This window comes from Hyaena hyaena, unplaced genomic scaffold, assembly GCF_003009895.1.
Source record: "Hyaena hyaena isolate Hyena2069 unplaced genomic scaffold, ASM300989v1 scaffold_1, whole genome shotgun sequence".
Lineage (NCBI taxonomy): Eukaryota > Metazoa > Chordata > Mammalia > Carnivora > Hyaenidae > Hyaena > Hyaena hyaena.
The window spans coordinates 4,800,171-4,820,535 of record NW_024080633.1 but is presented as its reverse complement, the minus strand read 5'-3'; the positions used below and the strand labels follow the sequence as shown (position 1 = coordinate 4,820,535).

The 20,365-nt window shown below is 55.1% G+C and overlaps 1 protein-coding gene across 1 annotated transcript in view; it reads right to left on the bottom strand.

Annotated features, from left to right (window-relative positions):
• The window catches only part of LOC120228318 (c-Maf inducing protein), a 228,755-nt gene that overhangs the window by 36,847 nt on the left and 171,543 nt on the right, over window positions 1-20,365 (bottom strand). The window contains exons 4-7 of the mRNA XM_039226626.1: window positions 14,477-14,638; window positions 10,202-10,243; window positions 3,546-3,608; window positions 1,063-1,143 (exon numbers count right to left, since the gene is read on the bottom strand). Coding sequence (XP_039082557.1) covers window positions 1,063-1,143; window positions 3,546-3,608; window positions 10,202-10,243; window positions 14,477-14,638 — 348 coding nt within the window. The remainder of the gene's footprint in view (window positions 1-1,062; window positions 1,144-3,545; window positions 3,609-10,201; window positions 10,244-14,476; window positions 14,639-20,365) is intronic.

The following is a 20,365-nucleotide window of genomic DNA, read 5'->3' as shown; positions in this document are numbered from 1 at the left end:
GGTTAAGCGACCTATGATATGCTGGAGTGTCCTATGAGTGGCCTGCTCAATGCATACCTGTGAGTAGACGTTATTCTTCCTAGCCTTGGCCCCTCGGGCCAGTTAGTGGCGTTGCTAAGCCTCAGTTTCCCCGCCCGTGATATGCAGGAAGCAGTATTTGCTGCTCTCACTGGGTTGATGAGAGGGCGCAAAGGGGCCAAGCAGACTGCGCGTGCCCGGCCCTCGGTGGGCGTGCAGTTCAGCTCTGCCCGTTTGTTTGTTTGGCTGAATGAACTAAAGCCTACGCTTGATTCAGATTTCCTCTGTTTACTCTGAGGTCTCTTTCGGTCCCGGGATCCCGTCACCCCCCCTACACTTCGTCGTCATGTCGCCTCAGGCTGCTCTGGGCGGTGACAGCTGCTTAGCCTTTCCTTGTTCTGGATGACCTGGGCACTTGTGAGGGGGGCCGGTCAGGTATTTTGCAGAATGTCCCTCAAGTAGGGTTGGGCCTGAGGTGTTTCTCGTGATTAGACCGGACTTGTGGGTTTGAGGGAGGAGCCCCCGGAGGTACGGCGGCCCCCGCCTCGCGTCATAGGCAGGGCGCGTGCCCTCACGTGACGTGTCCCTGCTGCTGGTGACCGTGACCGGCTGGCCGTGGCTGTGACTGCCAGCCTTCTCCATCACAAAGTCCCTCTTTCTCCCCTTGCCACACGGTGCATCTGGAAGGACACTGCCGTGGACGGCCCAGCCCCCACTGAGGAAGCGAGGGGCTCCGCTCCCCGTTGCTGAGGGCTGAGCATCTGTGGACCTTATTTCTGATTCTACGCATGGGAAACTTCTCTCTTCTCCCCCAGCCACACTATTTTTGTTATTTTTACTGTGAAAAGATCCTTCTTATTGCCGTAGGAGGAAAAAAACACAGCCAAGGAGGACAGGCTGCGCTAACACCCCAACTTAAACAGAATCCCACCCCCAGTCCCTGGCTGTCAGGCCCGGCCAGCCGACGCCATTCCCCAGATCTCCGGGGAAGAGAGAAAGGCAAGACTGGGTTTACAGTCCTGGGGCGGGGGGTGGGGAACTCACCATGTTATGCTTGAGGATTCTCTGGACCACGGGCGTGAACACTTCGATGACCACCATGGACCGGGGCCGCTCTCTGCAGTGCTGGGGAGACAGAATGACACGGTCGGGGCCGAGCCGGCAGCGTGCAGCCAGGGCCCATCGGCCTGGCATGTGGCTCCGGGCAGGGCTCAGGGGCGGGGAGCCCAGCACCAGTCCCCGTGTTCCCTCAGTACTGGCACATAGCTTTTGTTCTTTTCTTTTCTTTTCTTTTCTTTTCTTTTCTTTTCTTTTCTTTTCTTTTCTTTTCTTTTCTTTTCCTTGCAGGAAGAAAAGTGGGTGAGGAAGGGCTCTTTTGTCTGCTTTTCTGTTTTGATCTTAAAATCCAAGACTGTTTCGGATGGTACAGACAGGCATCCGCTCTGGACCTGACCCGTATTTAACACAGCGACACTTTCACAGCACTGAGACTCAGGGTGCGCGGTCTGACGGAGGAGTATCTTGGGACCTGGGTGCCAGAACACCAGGAGCTGAAGTGTCTGGACACCAGAACCTGGAAAGTTCCGTAGCTTTTCAGTTGTCGGCTTTGATAAGCTGGGAGCGGGCTGCACCTCTCAGACGCATTTTGATTTCAACAGTGGGTTTTGTGTTTCAAATGAACACTGATGGCCTTCAGGTGGAGCAGACCTGGCTGCATGCTCCCAACACTTTAACAACCCGCCCAAGCCTGCGGGGGCTCAGTTTCTACCCGCTGGATAAGGACCTGGGGCTTTGGGATATGAGAAATCAGGGCTTTCCTGGGAAACCCAAGATAAGTAAACTTTCCTCAGATCGTGGGATCCTGGTTTCAAAGTCTGGTAGGCGAGGCTGCCCGGGCATGTCCGGCGAGCAGGCCCAGAGTGGACCCAGCGGGGGCGGCTTTGTTCCCCTCAAGTTCTCCTCTCCGGGAAGGCTGCCTGGTGGGGGAGGCGCTGAGCCTGGGGCTGACCCCCCAGAGGGAAAACAGCCTGACGGCTCACAGGCTCCCCTGGGCTGGGACCCCTCCCTCCAAAGGGCAGGGAGGCTTCTCTTTCAGGACCTAGAAGGCATTCTATCAGGAAATGCCAAAAAGAATGATTTCTTCCACCTCACTATTTGTCAAACTGTGCTACCCAGGAACCCTCTGGTGTGACTTGCTTTGAACAAAGGTCTATTGTTTCAGAACCACCTGGTTTGAAGCCCATGAACTCTGGGGAGAAACTATACAGTCTGAGAGCAGAATGAGGAGATTTGCATTAAACCAGAAACTATTGAGAGAGATGACCGGCTGTGACAGGTAAGGGAGCAGCTGGCCCTTCTCTCCGGGGCCTAAACACTGGGTCATCTGACCCCACCCTGCTTGGGGCACGTCGCCCTCCAGCACGGGGGCCAGAGAAGGCCCTATAGTTCCGGCTCACCATTCAGCACAGGAGCCCGATGCCCGTGCGGGCATGCACACACTGAGAATGCGCCCCGGGCACTGCGGGCCAGCAGGCTGGGCCCACCCTCTGCTCTGTGCGTTGCTGGAAAGTGTCCTGAGGGAGGGATAGGGATGGGGGCCAAAGAGGATGGTGCAATCCTGTCCCTCTAAAGCTCCCGGCCCCTGAACCAACAGAGAGAATGTGCTTCCTGTCCCCTTCCCTCCAGAAACCACCGCCTCCCGGTGCCCACTTGGCCATGCTGCGTGCTTGTCTCGCTGGTGGACACAGTCTACACGCCCCCCCCGCCCCCCCGAGCGGTGGCTGTGGAAGGAGCCAAGGAGGTAAGGAGCATGAGTGAGGTGAGTCAGCAGGTGCAAGACCGGGGAGTGCCGGGGAAGCAGCAAACCCAGGCCCTGCATCTTTCCAAGGACATCGAATCGTTACATAAAAAAAAAAAAAAAAAAAAATCACACAGCAAAGAACAAAACGGGAGGCATGCTGCGGCTCAGCCCCCGGACTACTGAAGTGTGCATTCAGAGCAAGGGCTGCCCGGTGCCCGACGTGCCCTGCGCGTGTTCCGTGTAAATCCCGCTGCGAGCCTGGCACCGGGTCCGCGGGAGGGGATGTCCCGTCCGCGGCTCCCCCGCTAGCCTGGCATTCCCCCCGGCCTGCTGTCCCCGTTCAGGAAAAGCCCCACGGCCGGGCCCCACTGTGGGCCAGCCGGTGCTCCGAGGAGCCGGGGCTAATAATAAACCAGCTCTGACGTCAGGAACCCAGAAAACCTGCTACAAATTTCTCCCGGGACGGCTACAAAGATAGACCCGGGAAAGGCCAGACGCTACTCCCTGACCCACTGGTTTGGACTCTGGGCCTTCCTCACCGTGCGTGTGGCAGGGACAGAGCTGTGACTCTAAGAAAAGGTTGACTGCCTTGCCTTCTGGCTCCTTCTGGGGCCCTGACCCAGGGTAGAGAAACCTGGGTTTTCTGCAAATTGAGCCGGGCTGGCCCCCACCCCCACCCCCTGCACGCATGGGAGGAGGGAGGCTGCCCCCTTCAGGAATGCCATACCTTGCAAAAGAATTCACAGAGATCTGGTGGTGGATGGTTGTTTTCCAGCAGGGGAGCAATCGCCTGAAAGACAACAAACAAATGTCAGCTGGAATATCTAGGAGGCACTCCTGGGGGGGGGGGGCGGGCGGTCATGGCACACTCACTGAGAAGCAGATTAAAGCTCTGGGCTGCCCCCACCTTGGAAAAATACACACCGACAATGACACATGAAGCTTTAGGGGTTTGGTGACCTGCTGACGTCCATCCACGTCCCTCAGACCAACAGTCCCCAACTACGGGGCAGGACAGTGGAGTGGTTACGAGTCCAGGCACTTGGGGTGGAGTCCCGGGTGCGAGTTCTCATTGTGATTCTTAGGGCAGCATGACGGTTCAAACACGCTATTTCATCTCTCTTAGCACCCGAGTCCCTGCCTGGGAAGCAGAGCGGGGTCACTGGAAGAAGGTGGGAGGCGCTGGTCACTGCTATCATCTGGGGCCCGTCGTTCCCGTCCGCTGCAGGACGCTCAGCATCCGCATTCTCAACCCACTAGATGCCGGGAGCAACCCGCAGCCAGTTGTGACCGTAAAATCTCCGGACACGTTTCATTTTATATTAAGGGAGTCTGAATATCTAACGCCTCTTGATTTCATTTCCTACCAACCTTAAAAAAATTTTTTTTAAACATTTATTCAGTTTTGAAAGACAGAGAGAGAGAGAGAGAGCATGAGAAGAGGAGGGGCACAGAGAGAGAGGGAGACGCAGAATCTGAAATAGGCTCCAGGCTCCGAGCTGTCAGCACAGAGTCCGACGTGGGGCTCGAACCCACGAATCGCGAGATCATGACCTGAGCCCACGTCTGATGCTTAACCGACTGAGCCACCCAGGTGCCCCGCCACCAAGCCTTCTCAGACAAGCTGTACGATTCTTACTGGTTCCCACTGCCATTCCTGTGCAAGGTTCCCATGGCCTGAATGGTATGTGATTCTTGATTTTTTTCCCCTTTGATAATTTCTATTTTAATGATTTTGCTAAACTTCAGATTCAAATAAGTTATTTGAACAACTGGGGAAAAAACGTGTCCAGACATTGACAAAACAGCACCGAGTCAGGGAGCCCCTGATACAAAGCACCTCTTATGGAGTCTGAAATACGGCCAGCTCTCCAAAAATGTTAGTTACTGAAAGGTTACTGTCCCTGTGAAGTCCACTCTCATTTTCTTATTTGTCACACTGGGCACAAGATTAGGAAACAGGAGACCCAGGACCTAGCACCAAGACTGCCAGGCTGTGTGACCGCGAGTGGGCAACTCAGCCTCTTTGGGCATTAGGCTTCTGGCCTATAAAATGGGAGGAACTAGAGTTACCTGTTCACAGGGTTGTTGGGGGGATTTGATGGGAGAAAACTCTAGAAGCTTTGGAGTCTCAGCCTCAGGATAAGCCCAATGGCCTGGAGCCCAGCATGTCATTGCCACCATCACTGAGGGGCTGTTTTGGGCTGTACTGGACACAGCGGCGAGGGGTGGCGATTCTGCCTGACTCCCGGGAGGGCTCTGTGAGGACAGGCCCACCCCATCACCAACTCCCACCGCGCAGACCCTGCCTGCTCGGGTTCAGAGAGGCTCCTTGACCCGGTTCCTGCAGCAGAGCCTTTGGATATGGGTAGGAACCTCTCAGCAAGGTTTTCCGCTTGGTTTGGGACCATCAGGGAAAGGCAGCATAAGTGGATGCCAGTAAGAGACGGCAGTTACTTGGCCAGTTATAGGAAGGCCCTTCTGTGAGGGAGGGCGTCACTAATCCTGAGGTTCTCCCTGGTGGCACCATGAGCTGGGCTGACAGACAGCTGGCGACTAGGCCCACGGTCTTATCTGTCTAGGGTTGCACCGTCCAACCCAGCAGCCACTAGCTGGCCACATGTCACCATTCAGATTTTAACAGACATGAAATTAACAGTTTTAAGTGAAATAAAATAAAAAATGTAGTTCCAGAGCCGCATGACCCACATTTCAAGTGCTCAGCTGTCACACGGAGCCGGTGAATACCTCCACCAGTGCAGAAAGTTGTCCCAGACAGTGTGGGTCGGGGCAGGCGGGCCCCTCAGCGACTGCGAGGCTGAGCCCACCATCCTGCTGCGGTCCCCCCCACCCCAGCCACACGGAGCGGAAATGACCCACAGACAGCAGCCACACACCAACAGCAAGAGCCGCAGGAGCAGGTGCTGTTCTGGGGTGCCCTCCGTGCTGGCCTCTGTGCTGACCGGGCCCCCCACCGGGAGGGGGGGTGAGTCCTGCCTTTTTTCTCAGAGATTGAGTCTCCTACACAAAGTCGCACGGACAGAACACGGTGGAGCCAGAGTCTGAACTCACACCGGTGACTCAGGAGGCTACGCTATTTACCAGGCTACTTCTCGGCCCTCCACACGACGGGGACACAAACAACCCCGTCTGGTGACAACAATCACAGTGAAGGAGAAATGGGGCAACGAAAGACAAAACCACCGGCATAAGCCCGGCACGTGCATCCGGCTGTGCTCATTTCCAGAAGTTCAGTGCTCAGCTCACCATGGGGGGGGGGGGTGGTGTCTCCTGTGCCTGCCCCCCCGCCCCATGCCTCTGCTCTCCACACCCAGCTCTTGGACCAGCTCTGAGAGGAGGTACCACATGCAAGGCTGAGCCTCTTCAATCATGTCAGGCCCCTCTTTCTCAGGAATGAAGGAATAAAGTAGAAGGATTTAAGTGCCCAGAGTGGGCATCAGGCGTGGGCTCTGTGCTTCCATGGCTATTATCTCATTCGATCCTCATGACAACTCTGTGAGGTCAAGTGGGAGTTATTTCCATTTGTACAGGTGAAGAGACAGAGGGTCAGGGAGGCTACAAGGCCTGCCCTGGTCATGGATTTATGATCATTTCAAAAGGCATGAATAATAAGAAGAGCTTCTATTTTTGTGGACTCTTTCTATACGCAGAGTCCTCTGCTGAGCATGTCAGGTGCGTCAGCTCACTGACTCTTCCCAGCAGCCCTGTAAGAAAGGCATTGTTGCCATACCCATTTCACAGATGAGGAGACTGAGGCTTAACTATGTCAAGTTAGCTGAAAGTGATCTGAATGGCCATCTGGTTAAATAAAAATATTCTACAGCCAGTGGGAAGAAAGGGCTGGGTGGGCTGGGTCGGCCAGGGTGGCTCTGCCTTCCGGGGACGTTGGCATGTCTGAAGACACATTTTTGATCATCACGACGGGGATGGCTACTGGCATCTAGTGGGCTGAGGTCAGGGATGCTGCTCAACATTCTACACTGCCCAGGACGGGTCCCCCAGAAAGAGAGATTTGGCCCCAAATGTCACCAGTAGTGAGGCTGGAAACCCTGTGGCGGATGAGCTTGAAAGGACTCGAAAGCATCTCTGAGATGACACATCTAGCGTCACATCATTCCTCCTGAGAACACAAAATCACGACCGGGTCTGTCTGTGTGGGTTTACTGCCACCCGAAGGCCCCGGGGCAGTCTCTGAAGAGGACCCTGGCATGGGTGAAATCCTTTTCCTTCTTTTTTTTTCCTTAATGAAATTATACTCATGGGATAGTTGCAGAAGTATTTTTAAATAATATTTCAGGGGCGCCTGGGTGGCTCAGTCGGTTAAGCGTCCGACTTTGGCTCAGGTCACGATCTCACAGTTTGTGGGTTCGAGCCCCGCGTTGGGCTCTGTGCTGACAGCTCAGAGCCTGAAGCCTGTGTCTCCCTCTCTCTCTGTCCCTCCCTCGCTCACGCTCTGTCTCTCTCAAAAATGAATATGTGTTAAAAAAATAATATTTAAAATAAAATAGAATAATATATAAAATAGAATGAAATATTTTTTAAATGTTTATTTGTTTTTGAGAGAGAGAAAGAGAGACAGAGTGTGAGCAAGGGAGGGGCAGAGAGAGAGGCAGACACAGAATCTGAAACAGGCTCCAGGCTCTGAGCTGTCAGCACAGAGCCCGACGCGGGGCTTGAACTCACGAACTGTGATATCATGACCTGAGCCGAAGTTGGATGCTTAACCGACTGAGCCCCCCAGACACACCATAAAATAAAATAAAATTAAGAGTCCTCCCTTAACTCGCCCAAGGTCACAGCACGTGTGGGGTGGGCTCAGGGCCTGCACCAGCTCTGAGCGTGAGCTCGCATCCAGCCCCAGGCCCACACTGGTCACTAGCACGTGGGACCGCGGCTGGGGTTTGGACAGCGGCTTGACGCGCGTCCAGTGAAGTGCCAGCGCTTACCAGCCGACGACTACCTATTGCACAGAGGCCTGACCCCAGACGGCCTGAGTAAGACCAGCTCAAGTTACTTGTGCGAGTATTTATGAAAATGAGCACATACAAAATGTCAAGCCCCGTTGCGAGAAGACTAATTGCCAACAGGTCAAATTGGATACGGTGATCGCTGAGCGAAAGGGGACTTCCCAATAACGATGAGGGCGCGGGTGACAGAGCACTGCAAGGCAGGCTGTAAAACGCAGGGCTGGGGGTCAGCCCGCAGGCCACATTCTCCTCGGTTCTCGGGCACGCCTGCTGAGCAGGGGAGCTTAACCCAGCCCCATTAAGGGGTCAGCCCGGCCACATTAGCTGGATAAAAGAAGCCTGCGTCTCTCGGATCAAAATTCCTTTCCCAGGCCCCTCCCCAGCCCCGAGCCCTCACCCTTCTTCCAGGGCTGAAGTCCATGGTGGGACCCACGGTCACGGCCAGCGGCAGAGGAGGACACCAGCTCCTTCCCCGGCACCCAGCCAGCGCCTCACTGCTCTGCCTTTCTCGCGCTGGGCCCTCACCCTGGACTGCCTACCCGTCCTTCACGATCCGGTTTGCTCACCTCCTCCTAGAACCCCTCCGTCACCCTCCTCCAGCTCCCTCACTGGCAGAGGATGTGAGGTGCCTGCCCTCTGTGCCCCCCTAACACTCCAAACAAATCTCATCCCCGCCCATGTTCTCTCTTGATCATCTGGCCACCCGCCGGGCTGTTGCGCACAGTGAGCCCCTCAGTAGTGGCTCTAAGGCTGAGGAAGAGAGTGTTTGGCACATACTTGTACTCACAGGTTGACAAATGTTCGTCAAATGAGTTTATTAATTAATAGTGTGCCAGCGAAAGGTGGTGGTAGAGGTGATGGCGGGCGGGTGCCCAGGCGACACTCCCCCTGTCTGGCAAGAGAAGGCGATGAGTGGGCAGGGTGGGGCACAGGGAAAAACCTTCTACATGTTTAGCAAATACGGACTAAGCACCTACTATGTGCCAGACTCTGGCTGGGGCACCACAGGAACTGCTGCCGTTATTCTCCACAATAAACAGTCTAGGACTCTCCGCCTTGGGTGCCCACAGGACCCAGCTGGGGCGAGGAAGGGGATCTCCAGGCTGGGCCTGCCAGGGGCAGGTGGGAGGGCCCACGGAACCGTAATTCAGTCGGGCATGTTGCCCTCGTTTCACAGGCTGCAGCCACAGGACCCTGTGGACAGGTGAGTGTCCTCTCTGGGCACACAAAGCGTGGCCTCCCACTTCCACCTCAAGTTCTGCCTCCCTATTCCCTACTTCTGTGGGCTTTATGCTCCAGCAATGCTGAAGCTTCCAGAATATACCGTGTCGTTTTACATCTCTATGTACGTTTTGTTTTCTCTCTCGGGAAGGCCTTACTCTGTTTTGCCATCCGGAAGCTCCTTTTGTTTAAAATTTTATTATTATTATCATTTTTAAGTTTATTTAATTGGAGAGAGATCGAGTGTGTATGCATCACACCGGCGAGAGAAAGGGAGAGGGAGAGAGAATCTGAAGCAGGCTCCACATTCAGCGCAGAGCCTGATGTGGGGCTTAGATCCACAACTGTAAGATCATGACCTGAGCCGAAATCAAGAGGTGGACGCTTAACCGAATGAGCCACCCAGGCGCCCCTCATCTGGCAAGCTCCTATTGATCCTTCAAAACCCAGCTCAGACATCACTGCCTCCAAGAAGCACTGTGGCTTCTTTCCCAGGTGACTTTATCACTCCACTCTCTATGCAAGCCCCTGTTTGTGCAGGGGTCTCTTTGTCTTCCTCCAACCGAGGATGAACCTCGGGAAGAGGAACAGTCTTAAGTTACGTACAGATTCGAACACACACACAGTGCTTGGCATCCGGCAGGTGCAACCTCATTTCTCTCTTCTCTCCAGTGAGAGTCACACTTCATAGCTTAAAATCACCCAAGAAGAGATTTTACCCCAAAGATGCTTACATCACAGTCTAGGCCCAGAAAATATTACCCCACTTTGCGTATCAGAGAGAATTAAATCCAGGTTCTATTTGTGGATTAATTAGGAGACATGTCCTGGGGCAAGAAAGAGAACGGCTTACCTTTCCGCTAATAGGGTTATGCCTCTGAATACATTATACACCCTCTGCCATCTCCTGCCTTCAATTCCCTGCGGCACACTCAGGAAGGAGGAGGCGATCAAGACACATTTGCTACAAACCTCAAAGACTGAGAATTACACCCCCTTCCCAATCAATTGGGGCTCTGAAATGTGCAAAGGCAGGAAGCAGACATGTCTGGCTTGACAGAAAAGACAAAACTGAGTAAGGTCGCCATGCGGGTGGATAAACTCGGATGGTGGGGGGGGAAGGACTGTGGGCACCAGGGGGCGGGCAGAGGGAGAGGGGTCCCGAGAGACTTACCACAATGATGTTCTCATGCTCCTGGGTAGTCAAGTTTGTGTTCTGAAGGGATTGAACGGCGAGCGCAGGAGGGAGACAAAACAAAACAAAAACACTGACGTTAATAAAATGGAACATTTGTATCTCAAAGGTCCGACCAGTGGAAAAAAACGCTTTCAGCACCTCAGACAGAGTGCAGCGGTCACTTCTCTTAATTAAACAGATCAGGAGCCCCTCCCAGGCTTGGTCAGGAAGGAAAGCTTGGCTTTGGGGCAGGGGGACTGAGTCTCGCGTCCGGGTTTTGCCGCTTGTGAGTTATGTATGTGCCTCGGACCAGCCACTCCTCCTTGGTGAGGCCTGGTTTCTTCTTCTGCAAATGGGGAGCCTCTGTGGGCTTTGGTGGGAGGGTATATAGACAGCTAACCCCACGCTTGGGGCCAGTCACACAGATGCCACCGTGGAGCCGGCAGGCAGGTTAAGAGCAAACACATAAAGAAACACACTTTGGAATCTTGACCGTGCGCCAGGCACGGGAGCAGCACATACACATTATTTCAGCGGCTCTCCAGCTCGGTTCCCAGGGAAGAATGCTGTTCCGTGAGCTGGCCAACAGTGGTTAAAAGCTAAACTCAAATTCCAGAGATTAACTTGCAAAAATAGTATTAGGTTGAAAGGCTTAAGCCTGATTACATTTTAGGGTTTACTTTTTCTCCCCAGTGTGGGATCTTCTCACCCAGCGGGTCCCTGTTACCGCCATCCTGTGCATATGTGAACGAGGAAAGGGACGATCCCACGATACATGAGAAATCGTGGGGAAACCCAGAAGCGGACACTCTTGACCCCTTTGCTAAGCTTCGTGGTGTGTTCTGTTCCATCTGTTTGTTCTTGGTGGACGTGGGCTCCCACTGGGGTCAGTTCAGATTTCCTAACCGAGCCGTGCTGGCCCCCTGGCAACGCGCTGTCTCACTGCACAGTCAACTGGCAAGATGGACTGTTGCTGGGTTCTAGAAAGAGCCCCAGCACGCTCACCACCTGGCGTAGCGTTTAAGGAGTATCAGGAGATCTAGCATTTACAAGCAGCTGACACAAAAGACGAGCCAGTGGGCCATGAATTTGCCCAAGGGGTGAAGACAGCCGTGGAAGGGGGGCGGCTACCCTCCCGTCCCCGGTTCCCATGGAGACAGCGTAGCCCTCGGGCTTAGAATCCAGGAACACGTGGAAGGGTGTCTTTTGGAATCCCAAGGCTGTTTCTTTTTTGGACATTGGTGGAGTTTAAGCAGCCCATTTATGGCAGATTATTAAACTTCAGTAATTTTTCCGCCCAGGGTAGATGGAAGCCAGGCTTTGGTCTTTCCTTCTGACTGACAGTGATGAGCTCGCTATGCCGCAGGCAGTGAGTGCACTTTGTAACCCGCATCCCACAGAGCCTCTCTCCTAAGAGGGTTTTCCTACTCTCCTTCCACAGATGAGCCACCTGAGCCTCGCGCGGGCCAGTCGCTCAGCCAGGAGCACAGGGAAGAGATGGCACAGCGGCAGTTTCACCCTGTCTGTCCTGATGCCAAAATCTGCATCTCTCTCTTAAAAAAAAATCTTTTTTAATGTTTGTTTATTTTTGAGAGACAGAGCGCAAGCAAGGGAGGGGCAGAGAGGGAGGGAGGGAGGGAGAGAGAGAGAGAGAGAGAGAGAGAGCGAGAATCCCAAGCAGGCTCCACGTTGTTGGCAAGGAGCCCAACGCGGGGCTCAATCTCACAAATTTTGAGATCATGACCTGAGCCAGAGTTGGATGTTTAACTGACCGAGCCACCCAGGCGCCCCCCAAACCTGCCTCCCTAACCACCAAGCGATGGTGCTTGGCCCACGCAAGGGGCAGCTCCATCCCTAAGGCTGCGGTGGACTGAGCCTGTGCGCCTTCCCAGGAAGAGGCTTCGCTAAGTGCAGATACTGATTCCTTTGTCCCACTCACTGGTGGTGGCCTGTGCTATTCTGCAGGGACACTTCTCTCTCTCAAGGCCGTTTTCAACCCTGGGTGGAGAGCACTCACTGATAACAGCCACTGCATTAGAGGGGACATCTGAACCCCCAACTGAGTGGCCCCTCCACACGCTCCACTCAACAAAGGCCCAGGAGGTCAGGGATGCGACTTTGGCGAGTGGGCGGTCCGTTCTCAGAACTAACAGCCCCTCCTCCCCCTTCGGGACCCTGCCTATCTGGATGGTCGGTTTGGTGACGTCTGGAGCCTGGTAGGGAGACCCTGGAAACAACTTGAGTAAAGAGAACAGGCAGATAATGTAGCCCATATATTCTAAACAGGAAGGGGCAAGGAGGAGGAAGGATTTGTTTGCCTTTCCACCCATCCCCCTAGACCTTTAAGCTGAGAGTACTTAAGGTCAAGATCATGACTATCGCCCACAGCTATAAAAACGTCCACTTATCCAAGTGGCCCCGGGCAGGCGACAACCTCTCGGAGCCTCTGTTTACTGGTCTGTATGTTTTAGTGCTCGCCCTGCGGAGTCCCTCGAGATGTGTCAAGTATCAGCGCTAAATGCCTGCCAAGGTGGTCACAGAGCATGTAATCAAAAAGTGTCCCTCAAAGAGGCAAGGGGGTGTTGCCTGGGCACAGTCCCGGCTCTGTCCCTTACAAAACAGCAGCTCTAACAGTCAGACCGGGGGAAATAATATTGACTCCTTGCCTGACACACAGGAGGTACATGGCAAATGCAAGCTTCTTCCTTTTTTCCCCTTTAAATGCTTTTATCTTTTCTACTCCAGCGCTTGGGGATCAGATGATTTTTAAAATCTTGGCCTGTGAAGCGATGCAAAGGCCCATGGGCATGTGGTCACATGAAACATACAAGATGGGAAATAAATGCTGCTGGAGGTTGGCAACAGTGCCCGTCTGCCTCCTTCTACACTGTCCCGACCACGAACCTGACGTAACGATGGTATGATGGCGGCAGAGACTGGTGGGGCGGAAGGGCGGGCAGGTGGTCTTTCAGGGAGAGCGAGCAGGCCCCAGGGTGGAGTTTCCAGCCCCACTACTGGCTCACGTCCCTCACTATCTCTGGGCCTCAGTTTCCTCATCTGTACAATGGAGACAGCAAGGCCCACGTCTCAAGGGAGGCTGTATGACACGAGCTGCCGTGTGCTTAGAGCCTGACCCTGCCGGCACACAGTAGGCACTTACTGGCAGTGAGCGGCAGCCGCTTCCCCTTCCCCTGCTCAGTGGGAAGCCAGGATTTCAGGGAGGACATGCAGCTCCCAGCCTGGCCTCAAATTCCAGACCTCGATTGTGATTCATTTCAGAGCACAAGTCTTTGCTCTTCTGCGAACTCAAGCTGTCTCGTGCCTGAGGGCATATCTTCTGCTCCCCTACCTGCGACCGTCTTTGCGCCCACCTTCTACCTCTTGCCCACCTCCTTCTGGGAAAAGGGGTCCTTCTATTTAAACAGCAGGCATGGAAGGCCTGGGCCAGTTTCCTGGACTGATGGGCAGCAACCAGCTTGGGTCTGCAGAGGAAGGGGTGACTCTGGGCAGTAAGGGTCCCTTCTAGAAGAGAACCAGCGGTGCCAGGAGAGCAGGGCCATGCTCAGGGGAGGGGACAGAAGCATCGCTCTGGTGGCCTTGCAGGGTTTAAATCAGGAGTCATCAACACCAGCGTCCCCAGGGGGCCAGCAGGCAAACAAAGGAGACAGTATGAGGCTGTGTGGAACGCTGAGCAGAGGGCCTGGGACAGAGTTAGCTGCGTGTTTCCAAGCAGCCCTCACCTCCCGGCCAACGGCGCGGCTGATGAGCTCCCTCGTTCCTGTGTCCCTCCCTGCTGGAGCCTAAGCTCCAGGGCAGGGGCTTTGTCTTCGTCCCAGCGTCCAGGACAGGGCCGGGCACGGCGCACCCCCAGCCTGGGGCTGCCCGGCAAAGCCGAGCAGTGCCAGCTGCAAACTGCTGCCGGATATTATGAGGGTCATGGAGGCAGGAAGCAGTAGCCGCCTGGCTGCCTGGAGCTGACACAGGCCAGGGCCGGGGGAAGCGGAGACAGGCAGGGGGCAGGGAGGAAGGGCAGCTGGGGGCTTCACCGACGTGCTCTGGAAAAACTGGAGACTCCTGAACTCCATGGCCATCGCCACCACCAGCCTAGCATCAGGCCCAAGACTAGGCCCCCCAAGTTCAGCCGCGGGGCAGGGCGGGGTGGTCACCACTGCCGCCGTACCCCCGGGCTTGCAGGAAACGGGGAGACCATACAAAGTCAAGTCCAATCCCACTGCCTGGGGTGCGCAGGATCACGCAGAGGGCACGTCTTACCTCTGAGAGCAGTTTTGAGACAATTTCCAGCGGGGCTTGGTTGATGGAGTCATCCTGCAGGGGGGAGGTCAGGGCCATGTCCACCAGAGTTCGGATCTCCTTCAAGACAACTTCCCAACGGCTTGGGTTACTCAGGACTTTCTTATATTTGTAAATCTTTTTCTGGTCGAGAGAGAAAGACACACACAAACAGGTCATGGATAATCCGATGGCGGAGGAACAGGCAGGGTGATCGGAGAAGCAGATGCCCCGGCAGGTGAAAGGCGCTGAGGACCCGCCAGTGTGGCCCACCCCTCCCCGTGGGAAACCGACTCGCAAAGGAAGGAGAAGTCCTGCCCAGAGTCACAGCCGCGTTTGCAGACAGGCCTCCCGAACTCTCGCCGAGAAATTACGTTGTTTCCAATGGCTTAAAAAAAAAAAAAAAAAGAATGAAGCGATTTCCCTCTCAGATCGTGTCTTCTGCCAGTCGTGTTCCCTAAGTTTTCACACGCAGGGAGAGTGGAAGCAGTCAAGGGTCCACAGAGGGACTTTCGCTGTTTCTGCTCATCCTGAACCTAAGAGGTAGGTCCCGTTGGAGAGTGGGGTCCAGGTAAGAAAAAGCACAGACAGGCCTGGGGCCAGGAAGTCAACTCCAGCCAGGTGCCGACAAGCGCAGAGGCCCCCAAGAACCGCAAAGCGGTCCCCAGTTTCTACCTGGTGAGGGGGACGGAGCGCTCTCACCTTTGCCCAGGGCTGCGGCCGGAGCTGAGAGGAACTGGGGCGCGGGCTGCTGTCTCCCTCAATGTGAGGCCGAGTGAGTTCCGCCTCTCTGACATCATGGAAACAGCAGCCCTCGGAAGGCGGAGGTCCCAGCCACAGCGCCTCCCGGGCCGGCAGCTGCCTGCCCCGCTGGCTGGCTCGGGACTCTCCCACTGGATGAACTCCTTCATTAAGTGCTCTGCTCCCTGGGGAAAACCTAAGTTTAGTGTCACCGCGCCAGCCGCCAGCTGGGGTGACGAGTCACAATCTCTGAGCCAGAGTCTGAATGAAGGAGTGGGGAGGGAGGAGGTCAGGGTCCCCCACTGAGGCCACCAGGGGTCTCCCTGACCCTTTAGTTTCTGAGTTAAGAATTACAAAGTGGTCTTGGAAGCCAGCACCCACAAGGAAGTATCTAAGTATCTGGGGGACCCGTGCCCTACTGACCCGAGTTAACTGCGCTGGCTGAGGCCTCACGACGGGACGGAAGGTAGACTTTGGACTCAGGCAGGCCCGGTTCTTCCTATAACGTATTTCACCCACTGAGCCTCAGTTCCCTCTCCCATAAATCAGGCATGAAAATACTTTGCGGCCTCTTGCAGTGCGTGGCTTGCAGATACGTTCTGGACCCACGATGGCCCGCCCTCGGTGCGCATTTACATTCAAAGGCAGGGTCCACACACAATTAGCCACTGGCAACAAACAGGGAACCCAGATACTGAACTTGTCTCTTTGGAAAAAGTGGATGAAACGCACCCCTCCTCCCAGCAGTACAAAGAGTGTCTCCACTTTCTTCCTCCCGTGTGTTCCCAAACTCCGTGACCTACTAGAGGCTCTTACCACGAGGCTTGCTAATCATGCCCCCTCATCACTACCATCACCCCCAAAGCTAAGTCACACCACGTCTGCTGCCCTCACCAGCCCATCTTCCTTACGTAAATCAGTGTGGCTGGTCCCCGTCCCCACCCACCCACTGCCTCTTGGTCTGGCTGTGCTCAGTCACCACGCCTCATCGGGAATGAGGCAGAGATGACCCCTTTCTGAGGGGCCACAGGGCAGAGGAAACACCCGGAACATGGACTTGTCAAGCACTGAAGATGCTCTGAGAACGCTTCGACAGCACGGCGAGCTCGGTCCGGGGTGGGTGTTTAGTGAACATGTGTGGCTGGGGGTGGGGGGGAGGTGACAGTGAGGATCTGCTGAATCCCTGGGACTTTAATGATGAGACACGCCCAGTTCTCCAAGGTCTCCCTGGGCCGGTAACCAGCCTGGGTCCTAGGTCCTAGTTACCGTCAGCCAGGCACCACCCACCTCCGCACTGCCTGGTCTGTGCAGACCCAGAGTTCCCAAAGCCTAATGCCATGGAGTCGCTTCCCAAGGCAAGACCCCCCCCACCCCGGAAGGTGAAGGCCCCTTCAAGGCCTAGGCGCTGTGGTTCTGCTCCGTAGCCAGAGAATTGCTTACTTTTCAAATGACTGTGAAATGGTCACTGAAACGCGCCATACATTATGCCCCAAAGAAAACAATGCCTATCCACGGCTTCCCATGGTAGATTCTGGATGCGAATATGGCCTGAGCTGTAAGGGCCCTATCTTCTGATCGGCTGCAAGTTATTTACCTTTGAAAGAATAATGACTTCATTCTTTTTGAAAAAAAACGATGCCTGCTCATTGTTAAGTTTAAACCGCGCTGAAAAGCACAAAGAAGGGGATAAGTGAAAAGCAGCCTCAAAGATCCCACAACCTAGAAATAGTGATCATTAATCTTTGGTGAGCATCGTTCCACCCCAGCCTACACTGAGACTTTGCCAGATACATAGGCAGCGCGTGGGCGTGGGTGGCCGTGAGGACCCCCCACGGCTCTCCACAGTCTGGCATCACTGACCCCCTGAGGCTGTGAGGCCCAGGCCAAAGGGCCCACCTGGCAGCATCAGCCCCCTGGCCGCTGACGCCCCCCCTCCATAGAGGGGAAGGGTGACGTGCTCTTGTGAGCACCTGGGCCCTTGCTTAATGGGCGTCTCCAGCACCTGTGGTCACAGCGGCTGAGGCTGCATTCAAAACCAGAGGGTCCCAGGGTTGTGACAAGGGCCAGTGTGTAACGAGCTCATGCTACCCATCAGGCACTGCACTGAGCATTCCTGGGCGTCAGCCCACTCCATCCTCACGGTGATCCGGGGAGCTGGGGACCTGCCACAGGCTAAGCGGCCCCCAGGGTGGACCCTAAGACAAGAGCCCAAGTGCAGACGGTTTTCCTACTTGTGAGATGATGCAGGACACATCAGTGCAGGGTGGGCAGGAGAAGGCAGTCACTAACGGGGCACTGCCATGCATTATGATGGGGCCGCTGCGGACCCGCTGTGAATCCCGTGGGGACTCCAGGAGACTGTGCCCCCCCAACCAGGAGCGAGGACGCTGCGGCATTTGGCCGCTCACTCTCCGGACACCCCCTTGTCCAGGCTCCATGCCCTGGACAAACCTTTCTCACCAGAAAGAAACATGCCCCCAGGCAGGCCACGTGCTGTCCCAGTGAGCAGCCTTCAGAGCGGGGGGCTAGAAGGGGCCCCTGCAACCTTGCGCTAGAGCCTCTGGCGTCCTGTTCACACGTACGACTCCCAGGGCCAGAGAGGTGGCTTGACTCGCCCAAAGCCACACAGCTAGAAAGAGATAGTTCAGGAGTCATAATCAACTCTGGTTAATTCCAGAGGTCTCTCTCTTTCTATCATGTCCGTCAGGGCCGGTGCAGACAGTGGAGAGGAGGGATAGATTCGCCAAGACACGATGATTGGAGGGGATTCAAGAATGCTTGGTGACAAGTCCATGAGGCTTGGAGAGCCGGAGGCCAGGCGGCCGGGGCCGTGGGGAAGGAGCTGCGGGAGAGGATGGTGGGGCAGCAGGTGGCCAGTGGGGCTGTGAAATCATGGTCACGGGGGGGTGGCCAGGCCCCTGGCTCTGGGACAAGGCGGAAACAGGGCACACAGGGACCACTCATTCTGCCTCGGGTGACAAACCAGCAGGTTTCATCCCAGAAACCCTAATGAGCTTATCAGGTCATGAATGACGCCGGGGTTGGGACGGGGACACCTCTGGAGCTCTGATTCTCAGGTTCCCAGGAGCCTGGCCCTTGGCTCTGCAGTGTGATCCCTCACTGAGTCCCTTCACCAGCAGGGGTGGGTGACATCTTGCCATGTCCAGTGTGGACTCCTTGGGCCACTGGATTCTCTGGTCGGGGGCCCCAGTGCTCTCTGTGAGGGGCTTAAAGCAGGGGTTGGCAAAGTGCAGCGCGAGGGGTGGTGGGAGGCAAACCCAGCCCCCTGCCTCTTTCTATGCAGGGAGGCCAAGAATGGTCTTAAGGGTGGTGAAGAAGAAAACCCCAAAGCACACGTGACAGGAATCCAATGTGCCCCGCAAAGCCCCAAATATTTGCTACCTTAGAGAAAAAGCTTGCAACCCCCGGCTGAAAAGGTCAAGTGCAGTCTAAGAGCAAGTGCACAGAAAGCTGCTCAGTATCGTGAGCCACCAGGAAGACCCAGGTTCAAACGGTAAAGAGGCGTCACTTCACTCCCACCAGGCTGGCTGTAACCAGAAGGACGGCACCCAGTGCTGGCGAGGATGTGGAGGAACCGGGACCCGTGCGCGCTGCTGACGGCTCCGCATGTTAGGACTGCACCGCTGGAGAGCTGTTGGACAGTCACTTAAAGCATTAAGCATACATTTATCAGATGACCCAGCAATTCTATTCCTAGAAACCTACCCAAGAGAAATAAAAACAGACTCTACACAAAGACATGTACGTGCACGTCCCTAGCATTATTTATATTCACCTCAGACTGGAAACAACCCAAATGTCCATCAACTGATGAACAGATAAGCAAAATGTGGTCTATCCAGGCGACGGACTAGTATTTGCAGTAAAAAGGATGGATCTGCTCAGACGCGCTACAGTGCGGGCGAACCTTACAAACATTATGCGAAGTCAAAGAGGCCAGGAGCAAAACACACACAGTATGATTCCTTCTACATGAAACGTCTAGAAAAGGCAAAGTCACAGGGACAGAAAGTGGAAGAGTCACTGCCTGGGACTGGGGCGTGGCCACAGGGATTAGCCCGCATAGGATACGGGGCATCTTTTGGGATGAGGCCAATATTCTGAAACTGGACTGTGCTGATGGCCGCCCTACTCTACAAATTTACTAAAATCAGTGAGTCATATACTTCAGATTGGTGAATTTTAAGGTGTGTGAATTACATTTCGAGTGTTTAAGAAAAATCCCAAACTAGGCAGGCAGAGGAGGGCCGCAGACAAAGCCAGGGGCAGCACCGCTTAGTGGGCAAGAGTGCAGGTTTCGCAACAGCAGGCCCAGTAGAAATCTAACTTCTCCATCATCCATTCGTCTGTCCACCCATGTATCCAACTCATCGACCTTTGTAACCATCCACCCACCCACTCATCCTTCCTTCCTTCCTTCCTTCCTTCCTTCCTTCCTTCCTTCCTTCCTTCCTTCCTTCCTTCCTTCCTTCCTTCCATTCATCCACCCACCCACCCACCCATCCATCATCTATCCAATCATTCAACAAAAATTACCAGGAGCCGCATCCCACGATGTGCCCAGCACTGTGTTGGGACTAAGGGTCTCCATGGAGAGTGTAGCAGACAGGCCCCAGCGCTCGTGGAGCCCACAGTATCTTACTTGTACCCTAGTTGCCTCAACAGCAACGCGGGGTCTGGCTAAGAATTGCCAGAGGCTTCCGTGGCTATTTCCTGAGATGACAGATGTAAAGCACTAGCTCCGCTGCTGGCTACACAGCACCTCTTGCTCTTATCACCTACCAAGTGCTAGGAGTGAGTGGCCCAGAGCAGCTGGAACTTAGGAGGGCTCCTGGCATCCGTGACTAAGCCCCACCAGCTCCCAAACAACAGAGCCAGCAGGAAGAGCTTCCTGCCTCCCGTGCGGCACAGCCAGTCACTCATTGCCGTCCTCACCCTCTGCTTGTCAGGGAGGGGATGTTACCTGGGCAACACCCGCCATCTCTCGGCAACTGCTCCCACAGCAGAAGCAATCACAGACGCCCGGGGTTCTCTGGCCTGGAAAAGCAGAGCCTGTCGGCTCCTCCACGGGAGACAAGCTGTCGCTGGGAGTGTGCCCCTCACCGGGAG